Source organism: Somniosus microcephalus, chromosome 12 (assembly GCF_052327205.1).
Source record: "Somniosus microcephalus isolate GS21.2 chromosome 12, FLI_Smic_1.0, whole genome shotgun sequence".
NCBI lineage: Eukaryota > Metazoa > Chordata > Chondrichthyes > Squaliformes > Somniosidae > Somniosus > Somniosus microcephalus.
The window spans coordinates 169083609-169097358 of NC_140998.1; the positions used below are offsets into that span (position 1 = coordinate 169083609).

The 13750-nt window shown below is 51.9% G+C and overlaps 1 protein-coding gene across 1 annotated transcript; it reads right to left on the minus strand.

The window, feature by feature from the left end:
- Positions 1–748: 748 nt before the first annotated feature.
- Positions 749–12985, minus strand: LOC147109708 (synaptosomal-associated protein 23-like). Its single transcript, XM_086003824.1, has 5 exons — positions 12839–12985; positions 11962–12079; positions 6682–6837; positions 3073–3217; positions 749–1756 (listed from the first exon to the last, which is right to left on the minus strand). The coding sequence occupies exons 1-5, from the start codon at positions 12855–12857 to the stop codon at positions 1691–1693; spliced, it is 504 nt and encodes a 167-aa protein (XP_085859950.1). The 5' UTR covers positions 12858–12985; the 3' UTR covers positions 749–1690.
- Between the last annotated feature and the right edge of the window lie 765 nt (positions 12986–13750).

The window sequence follows — 13750 nt, forward strand, 5'->3', positions numbered from 1 at the left end:
TTCCCAACACTCTTCAATTTCAGACAGTTTCTTGCAGTTGGGCCTCAATGGTTACCGATTTCACTCCCCCTACTGTCTGCAGTAAGGGGGCTTATCGTGGGATCCTTGCCCACACTGTACTACCACCGAAGCAGACGGGAAGGTGTGGCTCAGCTGCCTAGTACAAGACATTGGCTTTAACAGCTAAATTCAGGCCAGAACCCAGCTGTGATAGTGCAGACACTCACACGGTGAAGGCCGAGGCCTGTGGGGTTTGAGAATGATGGGCAGGCCCCAACTCCAAGGCACCTTGGGGTTTGAGGTTGTAAAGGCTCAGGCTGTGTTGTTTGATATGAAGCAGCATTTCCACAGTCGCTATTGAACAGCAGCACTTGTTGAAATCAGGTCCTTGCCCATCCCAAAAATCATCCAGCTAACTCAACACATCCCAGCTCTTTGTCAATGTTCCCCCTTCCCTCCCCTACTCTGATTTCTGGGGCAGGCCTAGAATGTGCTTTGTACTGTAGAAACAGCACCCACATTACATTATTGTTCTTAAACCTTGAGTTGCTAAATTAAATATGGCTAAAAATTGGAAGGGGATCACAGCAAAACCAAGAGCGAAGGAGGGAATAACGGGAGCAGGCAGTGGGGACACTAAGGGCAGTTGATATCTGCAGTACTGCAATAACCCAGAGACTGGGTGCCATTACTGAAGTGGGCAGAATCTTAGACTCTGTATACAAGTGCATCCCAATCAGAAAGTATCAAACCATCCTAGGCCATACACACCCAAACTGCCCCTCATCTCCTTCCTACAGATCAACACTAGTCTTCCTTTGGCTAATGCAGCTCTTGTCTGCAAGATGAATATAAATGTTAAGACAATCCAGTGGCAGAGCAAGGGAGAGGAAGAGCGAGAGAGATAGACAGACAGAGCACAGAGACCATGGGGAGAGAAAGAGGAGACAAACACAGACAAGGGGGTGGAGGAAAGGAGAGAGATGGTGCACATGGGGAAGAGAAAGAAGGGACACAGACAAGGGGGTGGGGAAGGAGGAGAAAAAAAGAGATAGACCAGTCTCCCAGATATTGCTAAAGCAAAATACTGCAGATGCTGGAAATACTTAGCAAGTCAGGCAGCATTTGTGGAGGGAAACAAAGTGAACGTTTCAGGCTGATGACCTTTCATCTCTCCCCTAGTTCCAATGAAAAGTAATCGACCTGAAACGTTAACTCTTTCTCTCTCCACAGATGCTGCTTGACCCAAGTATTTCCAGCATTGTGTTTTTATTGCGGATTTGGATTGGTGAACTGCCCACGGCTCCCAGTTTTGCTCCTTGCAGTTAGCCCTCTGCTGTCGTTACATCAGTGGTCAATGAACAGGTGCTGGATGTATAGAAGGAACGCACTGCTACCAGAAGCCACTTGAACATTAGGCCAGTGGGGGGGGAAAAAAATCAGTCACTACTCCGGACACAGCACTGACTGTGGCTCCAGAGTCCAGCTGGGAGACTGCACTGGTGAATAATGCCGTGAGTCACTTGGCACCAACGCACATCTTACACTAATTCAAGGAGTCAGCTCGTTGGGAGAAATCGAGATGCAGGAAGGCACAAGAAGATGCAGTGACTCCCATGGAAAGGGGTGCAGAAATCAGACTCGAAGGTGAAGCTGTACATTCAGGGCCAAGTCTTGACTGGGCTGCATGTTACTTTTTGATGAGTTTGTTTGCTCTCAGGTTGGCATCATCGATCCGAGCTTTGTTAGCATCAGCCTGTTAAACACAAAGAGACAGTCGGCACCAGCTCATCGCACACAGGTCTATGTTTGCTGCTCCCGTCCAATAGGACTTCAGTACATTTTATCTCGGTAAAGATTCTTTTTGACCAACTGCAGCTCAATATCGGAACAGGAGGCCATTCTGCACTTGGAGCCTGTTCCGCCATTCAGTTAGATCATGGCTGACTCCTATCTCATTTTTGTCTTGAAATTTTCAATTGACCCCCAGCCTCAATAGCTTTTTTGGGGAAAAAAAAAGTTCCACTGCCCTCTGTGAAGAAGTGCTTCCTGACATCACCCCTTAACAGCCTAGCTCTAATTTTAAGGTTATAGCTCCTTTTTCTGGACTCCCCTGCCAGAGGAAATAGTTTCTCCCTATCTACTCTATCAAATCCTTTAATTATCTTAAATACCTCAATTAGATCATCTCTTAATCTTCTGAAATCAAGGGAATACAAGCCTAGTCTATATGCAACCTCTCCTCATAACTCCGTTAGCCCCGGTATAATGCTGGTGAGTGCACTGCACCCTCTCCAAGGCCAGTATATCCTTCCTGAGGTGCGGTGCCCAGAACTGAACACAGTACTCCAGACGGGGTCCAACCAGAGCTCTGTACAGCTGTATCTTCTACCCATTTGTAACAATATAAATGTTGTTAATCCAATCCAGGCTGGAGGGAGAAGCCAAGCCACGTTTAAACAAATACTTTGCTGTTATCTCTGTGACAAGTTATGTTTAGACATGTCACAAATCCAGGAATACCCCGGGAACCATTTGCAGGCCTATTTAATAAGTCAAGAACTGTTCAACAAAGCAAGTTAAGACAAGTCTAACTTGGTTTTGTATTAGTGTTCAAGCCAAGTCTAACCTGTTGCCCAGATGGAGACCAGCGTTTCTCCGGGGCAAATAGGTTGGACTAGTTAGCACTCGCAGATAGAAATGACAAGATGAAGCTACCTATATACAAACCATCCAGAAAACAATAGCTTAGCATATTTTGCTTTTCATGCAAGGAACTGGCTAGCATAATCTCTACGAAAGTATAAATAGATATACAGTATTACATAATGTGCTATACATTCACTTGTTCATCTTTTAACTAAAGACCTGTGATTCTCTAGGATGGGTCTAGTAACATTAATTTAAGGAGAGGTATCCTGCTCGCTATTCTGGACTTGTTATCTACGACTTACCTTGCTCTCGGGGGAAGATACTCAAGAACTCAAGGAGCTAAGACTCGCCCTGTAAGAGTAATCTACAATATGGAAGACTTAGCATCTCGAGGAAGGAGGGCAGAAATACAGCAGGTACCTTCCCAGTAATGTTCTCAATATTCTTGTTCTGGGAGTCTATCTCGCTGCCCATGTCGATGGCCATGTTTTTCAGGTTTCCGATGATACTGCCCACTTGTTGCAGGTTGTCTTCCATTTCATCCTCTCGGGAGTCATTGGTTACCCTGAAACGGAACCCGAATTCTCAGGTTATTCCACATGATGTTGGGGACTTGGTAGAGTGAATGCTCATCATCTCCATCATCAGCCCTTTGTTATTTCAACTAATTCAGGAGTGTGCTTCCAGCAATCAGGGTCTTTGTTAGAGGGACAACAGGAAGGAGGCGGATTCTCCGCTCTGGGGACAATGGGAAGGAGGAGGATTCTCCGCTCTGGGGACAACGGGAAGGAGGAGGATTCTCCGCTCTGGGGACAACGGGAAGGAGGAGGATTCTCCGCTCTGGGGACAACGGGAAGGAGGAGGATTCTCCACTCTGGGGACAACGGGAAGGAGGAGGATTCTCCGCTCTGGGGACAACGGGAAGGAGGAGGATTCTCCACTCTGGGGACAACGGGAAGGAGGAGGATTCTCCGCTCTGGGGACAACGGGAAGGAGGAGGATTCTCCACTCTGGGGACAACGGGAAGGAGGAGGATTCTCCACTCTGGGGACAATGGGAAGGAGGAGGATTCTCCACTCTGGGGACAATGGGAAGGAGGAGGATTCTACACTCTGGAAGGGTGCAAAGGTCGTGCCCACTCTCCCCATGGGCGAGGATGACGAGGTCGTGCTCGCTCTCACTCGGGGCGAGGCAGAGGTGGAAAGGTTGTGCCTGCTGTCTCCACTGGGGAGCAGGGGTGGAAAGGTTGTGCCTGCTGTCTCCACTGGGGATCAGGGGTGGAAAGGTTGTGCCTGCTGTCTCCACTGGGGCTCGGGGTGGAAAGGTTGTGCCTGCTGTCTCCACTGGGGCTCGGGGTGGAAAGGTTGTGCCTGCTGTCTCCACTGGGGATCAGGGGTGGAAAGGTTGTGCCTGCTGTCTCCACTGGGGAGCAGGGGTGGAAAGGTTGTGCCTGCTGTCTCCACTGGGGAGCAGGGGTGGAAAGGTTGTGCCTGCTGCCTCCACTGGGGATCAGGGGTGGAAAGGTTGTGCCTGCTGTCTCCACTGGAGATCAGAGGTGGAAAGGTTGTGCCTGCTGTCTCCATTGGAGATCAGAGGTGGAACGGTTGTGCCTGCTGTCTCCACTGGGGATCAGGGGTGGAAAGGTTGTGCCTGCTGTCTCCATTGGAGATCAGAGGTGGAAAGGTTGTGCCTGCTGTCTCCACTGGGGATCAGGGGTGGAAAGGTTGTGCCTGCTGTCTCCACTGGGGAGCAGGGGTGGAAAGGTTGTGCCTGCTGTCTCCACTGGGGAGCAGGGGTGGAAAGGTTGTGCCTGCTGCCTCCACTGGGGATCAGGGGTGGAAAGGTTGTGCCTGCTGTCTCCACTGGAGATCAGAGGTGGAAAGGTTGTGCCTGCTGTCTCCATTGGAGATCAGAGGTGGAAAGGTTGTGCCTGCTGTCTCCACTGGGGGTCAGGGGTGGAAAGGTTGTGCTTGCTGTCTCCATTGGAGATCAGAGGTGGAAAGGTTGTGCCTGCTGTCTCCACTGGGGATCAGGGGTGGAAAGGTTGTGCCTGCTGTCTCCACTGGGGATCAGGGGTGGAAAGGTTGTGCCTGCTGTCTCCACTGGGGATCAGGGGTGGAAAGGTTGTGCCTGCTGTCTCCACTGGGGATCAGAGGTGGAAAGGTTGTGCCTGCTGTCTCCACTGGGGATCAGGGGTGGAAAGGTTGTGCCTGCTGTCTCCACTGGGGATCAGGGGTGGAAAGGTTGTGTCTGCTGTCTCCACTGGGGATCAGGGGTGGAAAGGTTGTGCCTGCTGTCTCCACTGGGGATCAGGGGTGGAAAGGTTGTGTCTGCTGTCTCCAGGGGGATCAGGGGTGGAAAGGTTGTGCCTGCTGTCTCCACTGGGGCTCGCCGTGGAAAGGTTGTGCCTGCTGTCTCCACTGGGGATCAGGGGTGGAAAGGTTGTGCCTGCTGTCTCCAGGGGGATCAGGGGTGGAAAGGTTGTGCCTGCTGTCTCCACTGGGGATCAGGGGTGGAAAGGTTGTGCCTGCTGTCTCCACTGGAGATCAGGGGTGGAAAGGTTGTGCCTGCTGTCTCCACTGGGGATCAGGGTGGAAAGGTTGTGCCTGCTGTCTCCACTGGGGATCAGGGGTGGAAAGGTTGTGCCTGCTGTCTCCACTGGGGATCAGGGGTGGAAAGGTTGTGCCTGCTGTCTCCACTGGGGATCAGGGGTGGAAAGGTTGTGCCTGCTGTCTCCAGGGGGGGGGATCAGGGGTGGAAAGGTTGTGCCTGCTGTCTCCACTGGGGATCAGGGGTGGAAAGGTTGTGCCTGCTGTCTCCACTGGGGATCAGGGGTGGAAAGGTTGTGCCTGCTGTCTCCACTGGGGATCATGGGTGGAAAGGTTGTGCCTGCTGTCTCCACTGGGGATCAGAGGTGGAAAGGTTGTGCCTGCTGTCTCCACTGGGGATCAGGGGTGGAAAGGTTGTGCCTGCTGTCTCCACTGGGGATCAGGGGTGGAAAGGTTGTGTCTGCTGTCTCCAGGGGGATCAGGGGTGGAAAGGTTGTGCCTGCTGTCTCCACTGGGGCTCGGGGTGGAAAGGTTGTGCCTGCTGTCTCCACTGGGGATCAGGGGTGGAAAGGTTGTGCCTGCTGTCTCCAGGGGGATCAGGGGTGGAAAGGTTGTGCCTGCTGTCTCCACTGGGGATCAGGGGTGGAAAGGTTGTGCCTGCTGTCTCCACTGGAGATCAGGGGTGGAAAGGTTGTGCCTGCTGTCTCCACTGGGGATCAGGGGTGGAAAGGTTGTGCCTGCTGTCTCCACTGGGGATCAGGGGTGGAAAGGTTGTGCCTGCTGTCTCCACTGGGGATCAGGGGTGGAAAGGTTGTGCCTGCTGTCTCCACTGGGGATCAGGGGTGGAAAGGTTGTGCCTGCTGTCTCCACTGGGGCTCGGGGTGGAAAGGTTGTGCCTGCTGTCTCCACTGGGGATCAGGGGTGGAAAGGTTGTGCCTGCTGTCTCCACTGGGGGTCAGGGGTGGAAAGGTTGTGCCTGCTGTCTCCACTGGGGCTCGGGGTGGAAATGTTGTGCCTGCTGTCTCCACTGGGGATCAGAGGTGGAAAGGTTGTGTCTGCTGTCTCCAGGGGGGGGGATCAGGGGTGGAAAGGTTGTGCCTGCTGTCTCCACTGGGGATCAGACGTGGAAAGGTTGTGTCTGCTGTCTCCACTGGGGATCAGGGGTGGAAAGGTTGTGCCTGCTGTCTCCACTGGGGATCAGGGGTGGAAAGGTTGTGCCTGCTGTCTCCACTGGGGCTCGGGGTGGAAAGGTTGTGCCTGCTGTCTCCATTGGGGATCAGAGGTGGAAAGGTTGTGCCTGCTGTCTCCACTGGGGATCAGGGGTTGAAAGGTTGTGCCTGCTGTCTCCACTGGGGCTCGGGGTAAAAGGGCCATTTGTCTGCTCTTTGATTACAGCATCCAGAGAGTGACTTGAACATGTGAGCTGTGCTGGGTGTCTGTGCTGTGGTTTTGGACAGTGATGGAGCCCCATCCCGCCCACCTGTTGATGTAGCCTTCTCCTTCGCCGCCCCGCCTGGCCATCTCATGGTTGTTGCGCGCGTTGCCTGGCTGATTGGAGACGACTCTGCCCGTGTTCCCATCAGAGTCGCTGCCCCAGGCTTTCTTGTATGTGTCCCCCATCTCGAAGTTCTTCACCCTGTGAGAAAGAGAGACAGAGACAGCCACGTCACACTGCGTTATTGGAGGAATAGCACCCGGTCATCCTTCAGTTGGGGGAGGGAGGGATTTCCCCGACTAAATTACAACAATGACTACACTCCAAAAGTACTTCATTGGCTGTAAAAATGCGTTGGGACATCCCGAGGTCGTAAATGGCGCAATATAAATACAAGTCTTTTTAACATGCTGAACTTGGGTGGTACCGATTCACGATGTCTCTGGTTTTCAGCTTACGGCGCAGAAGATAAGCAATGTGAATGAACCATGCAGTACCTGCGAGGATCAATCTCCTCTTCCTGCTCTCCTGTAATAGTCTGCAGTGCAATCTGGGAGATCATTTCCAAAACGGTGAATCCTCCCCCCACCCCGACTACTTCTGCTAATTTCCTCCCCTAAAGGCCATTGACTGCTGGGAGTCGGGTTCCAAAGCCCCTGGGCCCACCCCTTGCCACCTCACTCAGGGGACCACTTTTCACACCTCAGTCCCATAGTGTCCCCGATTTGGTCCTCGCCAGACAGAGCCAAACGTTCAGGATCAGGGACCCGGCTGCCTTCTCCCTCCCCAACCTAGCAGGTCAAAGGTTTATCGTGGCAACCTGACACAAATCAGCTAATTCAACACAGACCGTGGACTGGACCAGACACTGGCCGAACTCAATCAAATCGGTCAGTTACACCACTGTCGCCAACTGACTACAAGGGATCTACTTCCCTTAGACAATGGAGAATAATCCACAAATACTTAGGGACGCCTCTGATAAAGGGGTGATACCAGAGGACTGGAGAAAGGCAAATGTAACACCTTGAAAATGGACCGACTGGAGGATCCGGGAAGTTCTGCACCAAGGAAAATTCTAGAATCGGATCGTCAAGGACAAGTCGGTGGGGCGTTCAGGGAGATACAAAACCAATGGGCAAGCGCAGTGTGGATGTCCAAAAGGAATGTTGGGGCAGCCCAGTGTACTGGGACCTTTGATAAAGTAACTAGTGATTAGTTAGGGGTGATCGTGTGGGTGACTGTGCTTCACCAATTTTAGAACTTTACACGAGGTGTCCATTGGAACACTAGTTGAGGAAATCAGGTATTGGTAATGGTGTACAGAGATGTATGGAATTGGGGCTGGGCAATAGGAAACGGTCTTCGAATGGGAAGGGTTGTGGCTTTGGGGGGGGGGGGGGGCGGGCGAATTGGTATAAATGCGAATGGTTCTGGGCGGTTCTTTGAACAGGACGGGTTCTGGGTCGGAGGGGGTGCGTCTTTGAACAGGAAGGGTTTGGGCGGGTAGGGGGTTGTGTCTTTGAACAAGAAGGGTTCGGGCGGGTAGGGGGTGTGTCTGAACAGGAAGGGTTCTGGGTCGGAGGGGTGTGTCTGAACAGGAAGGGTTCTGGGTCGGAGGGGTGGGTCTTTGAACAGGAAGGGTTCTGGGTCGGAGGGGTGTGTCTTTGAACAGGAAGGGTTCGGGCGGGTAGGGGGTGTTTTCTGAACAGGAAGGGTTCTGGGTCGGAGGGGGTTTGTGTCTTTGAACAGGAAGGGTTCTGGGGGTTGTGTCTTTGAACAGGAAGGGTTCCGGGGGGGGGCGGTAGGGGGTTGTGTCTTTGAACAGGAAGGGTTCTGGGTCGGAGGGGTGTGTCTGAACAGGAAGGGTTCTGGGTCGGAGGGGTGGGTCTTTGAACAGGAAGGGTTCTGGGTCGGAGGGGTGTGTCTTTGAACAGGAAGGGTTCGGGCGGGTAGGGGGTGTGTCTGAACAGGAAGGGTTCTGGGTCGGAGGGGGTTTGTGTCTTTGAACAGGAAGGGTTCTGGGGGTTGTGTCTTTGAACAGGAAGGGTTCGGGGGGGGGGGGGGGTAGGGGGTTGTGTCTTTGAACAGGAAGGGCTCTGGGTCGGAGGGTTGTGTCTTTGAACAGGAAGGGTTCTGGGTCGGAGGGGTGTGTCTTTGAACAGGAAGGGTTCGAGCGGGTAAGGGGTTGTGTCTTTGAACAGGAAGGGCTCTGGGTTGGAGGGTTGTGTCTTTGAACAGGAAGGGTTCTGGGGGTAGGGGGTTGTGTCTTTGAACAGGAAGGGTTCGGGGGGGTAGGGGGTTGTGTCTTTGAACAGGAAGGGTTCGGGCGGGTAGGAGGTTGTGTCTGAACAGGAAGGGTTCGGGCGGGTAGGGGTTGTGCCTTTGAACAGGAAGGGTTCGGGCAGGTAGGGGGTTGTGTCTGAACAGGAAGGGTTCTGGGTTGGAGGGGTGGGTCTTTGAACAGGAAGGGTTCGGAGGGGTAGGGGGTTGTGTCTTTGAACAGGAGGGTTCTGGGTCAGTGGGATGGGTCTTTGAACTGGGAAGAGTTCTGGGTGGTGGGGGGTTGTGTCTTTGAAAGGTGAAGGGTTCTTTGGCCGGGGGTGGGGGGAAATCAATGTTAGGACTGATTCAACAATTTTTCCAATGACCTGGAAGAGGAAGCTTCATCTCAGTTTGCAGACGGCACCATTGTTGCCAGGGGGAAATCGGGGGGGGTTTACACGGTGGATGATGGAGACTAGCTACAGGGGGACTTAGACACCTTCCTCTCGTTCGGCCAATTCCATTCCCACCTCCAGATTTTACCCAGGATACCCACTCCCTGAAGGTTATCTCTCAACCTTTCATGTGGAACTTCGCCATGGACTTCATCCCTAGTCTCACTCAGCACCCTTGATCATATTAAGTCCATCTTGGAGATTTTGTTGGTACTGAACCAGTCTGGAACCTACAGTGCAAGGGATGTGGAAGTCATCAAGTCTCGTCGTAGAATCTCCAAGGATGGGTGGCTGCTGTTACTGTCCTTTCTAGTCAGTACTTCCAGGAAGTAATCACTTAGTATGTTAACTCATTTTAATTCATCCTCCTGGTTTCTTTCCTTAAAAGCTTCTTAATTCCCCTTTGATAACCCCATTTACTGTCATAAGATTTCTTTCTGTTACATCTGGTTATTCAACACTCTGATCATTCCAGTTCCCTCTTTGTCCCCCACTGTTTTTTGACATTCTGTTGGTGGTTCCTGTATTCCTTCCAGCAATTCCCCTCATCCTTCTCCTAGCACATTGACTTGAGCACATAATCCAAGCACTGTCGGAGGTGCCGTCTTTTGAATGAGACGTTACTCCGAGGCCCTGTCTGCTTTCTCAGGTGGATGTAAAAGATCCCGTGGCACTATTTCGAAGAAGAGCAGGGGAAGTTCTCCCCAGTGTCCTGGCCAATATTTATCCCTCAACCAACATAATTAAAAACAGATTATCTGGTCATTATCACATTGCTGTTTGTGGGATCTTGCTGTCCACAAATTGGCTAACTCGTTTCCTACAGTACAACAGTGACTGCACTTCAAAAGTACTTCATTGGCTGTGAAGCACTTTGGGACGTCCTGAGGTTGTGAAAGGCGCTATATAAGTGCAAGTTATTTCTTTTAATAGGACAGGATTGCAAGACTTACACAATTAAACAGGCACACACCAGGCTCATGCAGCATGCGGTTAAATGTACCACCTACTCAATACGTGGACAGCACACGCTGATCCCCAAATCGGCCGTGTTCTCCATGCCAGAATCCACTGTGTACGTCACTGACTGGCTCCCACTTTCCACTCAGGGTTATATTAGGATTAATCTCCAACGAATGAAGCATTGGGAGGAAAAAAGGGGCTGGGGGAAGGAGAGAGAGTGAGAGAAAGAGAGAGAGCAAGAAAATGAACTCAAAGAACAGACATTATAGGTAGGGCAGTGTTAGTGAGGATTCTAGCATTACAGAAAACAGCCTGGAGCACTCCTCCCGAGCTGCTCACTGGAATTAGAATCGTGTCAGTCATAGCTCGATTTGATTAACCCATTAATGGACAGTGGTAGCAAAAGTGTTGAGCAGATTGTTATTGTTAGAGCAGCTGAACTGTGACCAGGAGAAAGGAGTTAGAGTTGACACACAACAGGCCCGAGAACTCAATCATCACACCTCATGCGGAGCATGTCACATGTTAACCACAGCTGCAGTTCCTGAGCTTGAATAGAGACACCACTCCCTTGGTCTTGAAGTTAAATTCTGCTCCAATTACATGTCGTATTTGCACAGACTTTCCATATTATAATCAGCATGAGGCAAATCTATTGGCAGTTCCCAGCACCAGTGTGTGCTGCACACGGCAACTGACTCCGAGTTAAAGACAGACAACCAGTCACCCCTCAACACAGCAACAGCACCAGCTGGGTTGGCAGGTACAGCACAGGTTAGATACAGAGTAAAGCTCCCTCTACACTGTCCCATCAAACACTCCCAGGGCAGGTACAGCACGGGTTAGATACAGAGTAAAGCTCCCTCTACACTGTCCCATCAAACACTCCCGGGGCAGGTACAGCACGGGTTAGATACAGAGTAAAGCTCCCTCTACACTGTCCCAACAGCATTCCTTAACCACAGCAACACGCCCATCTGTACCTGTGTGAAACAGCCACTGCAAACCTAATGGCCTTTGCTCCATTCCAAGAATTGCTCCATATTAACATCTGGAATGTAAATTTGAAGGACAATGACTGGTGCCCTGCCTGGACTAAAAGCACTGCATTCTGCTCACACATATTGTCTATTGCCTGATGCGTATTGTCAGCCATGGCTCAGTGGTATCACTCCCACCTGAGTCAGAAGGTTGAAAGTCCCACTCCAGAGACTTGAGCACATAATCCAGGCTGACACTCGAGCGCAGTACTGAGGGAGTGCTGCGCTGTCAGAGGTGCCGTCTTTTGGATGAAATGTTAAACCGAGGCCCTGTCTATCCTCTCAGGTGGATGCAAAAGATCTCGCAGCACTATTTTGTAGAAGAGCAGGGGCGTTCTCCCCAGTGTCCTGGCCAATAGTTATCCTTCAAACAACATCACTAAAACAGATTATCTGGAGCTTGCTGTGCGCAAATTGGCTGCCGCGTTTCCTACATTACAAGTGACTATACTTCAAAAGAACTTCATTGCCTCTAATGCGCTTTGGGACATCCTGGGATCATGACAGGCGCTATATAAATGCAAGTCTTTCTATTGTACCCTGGTTGGTTGGGGACTGTGGGTCAGTTGGAAGCCGGTCACTGGACGTGCTCAGACACTTACCTGCTGCAGGGACACACACACAGGCCACAACACTTGGTGAGGTCAGTCAGGTTTTTCTCTGCCTCCTTCATGTCCTGGTTGATCTGATCCAGCCCCTCGTCAATGCGCTTCAGTTGTTCTAAACAAAAACAGCATGTAGCCACAAGGTCAGGTGTGGAGCAGCTGAGCTCCTTTCCATCTGTTCCTGCCCCATTTAACTGTATGAATCTTCAGAATGCCACAATGTGTGACACAGAAAGCCCTGCTGGAACAACTGGGGCCCCCTTCCTCCTCGCGACTTCCTCCCAACACCCACCCCTCGTCTGTCGGGAATCGCCCAAGCAGTGGGGCTCCTACCAGGGTGTGCCAGTCCTGCCAAGAGGCAGAGTCCGCTTCACCACAGTGGAAACAACCCAGCCAAGATCAAGCTTGCTCCGTATGTGAATCAGCATGCATACATTGTGTGGCACAATGGGCAATCCTCTCCACCATTATTACTGTTCAGCCAAGGCTCTCTCTCTCCCAGGCCAGAGGTCTGGGGGTACGGAAGAATATAACTTGACTTTTAAATGTTTAACTCGGGTGAGGGAACAGTGAGAGATGGGAAATTTCTCTCCATTGAATGGCGCAATAATTTAGTGGGTGACAGCAGCCCTGGAGGCAGAGCAGGAGGTGAGGACTCCACACACACACACACACACAGTCAACTGTTCTACAGGAAAATGTGCCCATCGTTCACTGCAGGGTCACCCCCACGTTCCTTGTCCACCCTTCCCTGCAAGTACGGGCCCACGCCGACCAGCCCTGGAGCCTGTGGGGCACTCACACGGGCCCATCCCCCAGGACACTCCCCGCCCCGCCCCACCCCGATAATGACCAAGCAGAACTACGCACTCACCTCCCTGCTCATCCAGCATGATCAGGGTCTTGCCACCAGCCTCCCTACTCTGCAACAAACAAAGAAAGGAAGAGTCAGCACACCGACTGGTCAGTTTAACCGTAGGAGGGGGTCGCACAGGAGCGGGCACCAACACTGGGCCTTGCACGCTCTACATGTTCTCACGGAGCTCGATTCTCCAAATCCACCACGGCATGAACCAGTGCCAGAATGAATGAGAACGAGAGGCACAGGCTTTCCCTTTGCAACCCCGCCCGCTCACACCCGAAGTGCCACCGTGCAGGTCAAGGATCTGTCGAACCATCTTCAGCCTCTGATTCAACTTCCTGATGAGCCCAGCACTTTGTTTTACTGGTCACACTGTGGCATTTCTCTGAAGAGGCAAAATAAACTCAAGGCCACTTGGGCGTGGGGCGAGAATGTGATCTGACAAACATTGTGCCAGCTCTTCAGCTGCCGTGCTCTCCTTCAAGAAGCATTTTTCCGCGCGCAGTTCTGCTCCTCCTTTTCCCCCCCCAATACTTACCCAATAAAGCCCATGGGATTAAAGGGGCAGTGGCAACATGGATACAAAATAGGCTAAGGGAGAGAAAGCAGGGAGTAGTGGTGAACAGTTGTTTTTCAGACTGGAGGGAAGTGTACAGTGGTGTCCCCCAGGGGTGGGTATTAGGACCACTGCTCCTCTTGAGGTATATTAATGACCTGGACCTGGGTATACAGGGCATGATTTCAAAGTTTGCTGATAACACAAAACTCAGAATGTAGTAACCAGTGAGAAGGACAGTAACAGACTTCAGGGGGACAGAGACAGACTGGTGAAATGGGCAGACACATGGCAGCATGGTGGCATAGTGGTTAGCACTGTTGCCTCACAGCGCCAGGGACCCGGGTTCAAATCCGGCCTCGGGTGAC

Excerpts from the sequence above, each read along its gene's own strand:
- LOC147109708 (XM_086003824.1), bottom strand. Across the intron at positions 6,838-11,961 it reads TGTGTGTGTCCCTGCAGCAG|GGTGAAGAACTTCGAGATGG; the intron begins GTAAGTGTCTGA and ends TCTTTCTCACAG. Across the intron at positions 1,757-3,072 it reads TTGAGAACATTACTGGGAAG|GCTGATGCTAACAAAGCTCG; the intron begins GTACCTGCTGTA and ends TGTGTTTAACAG.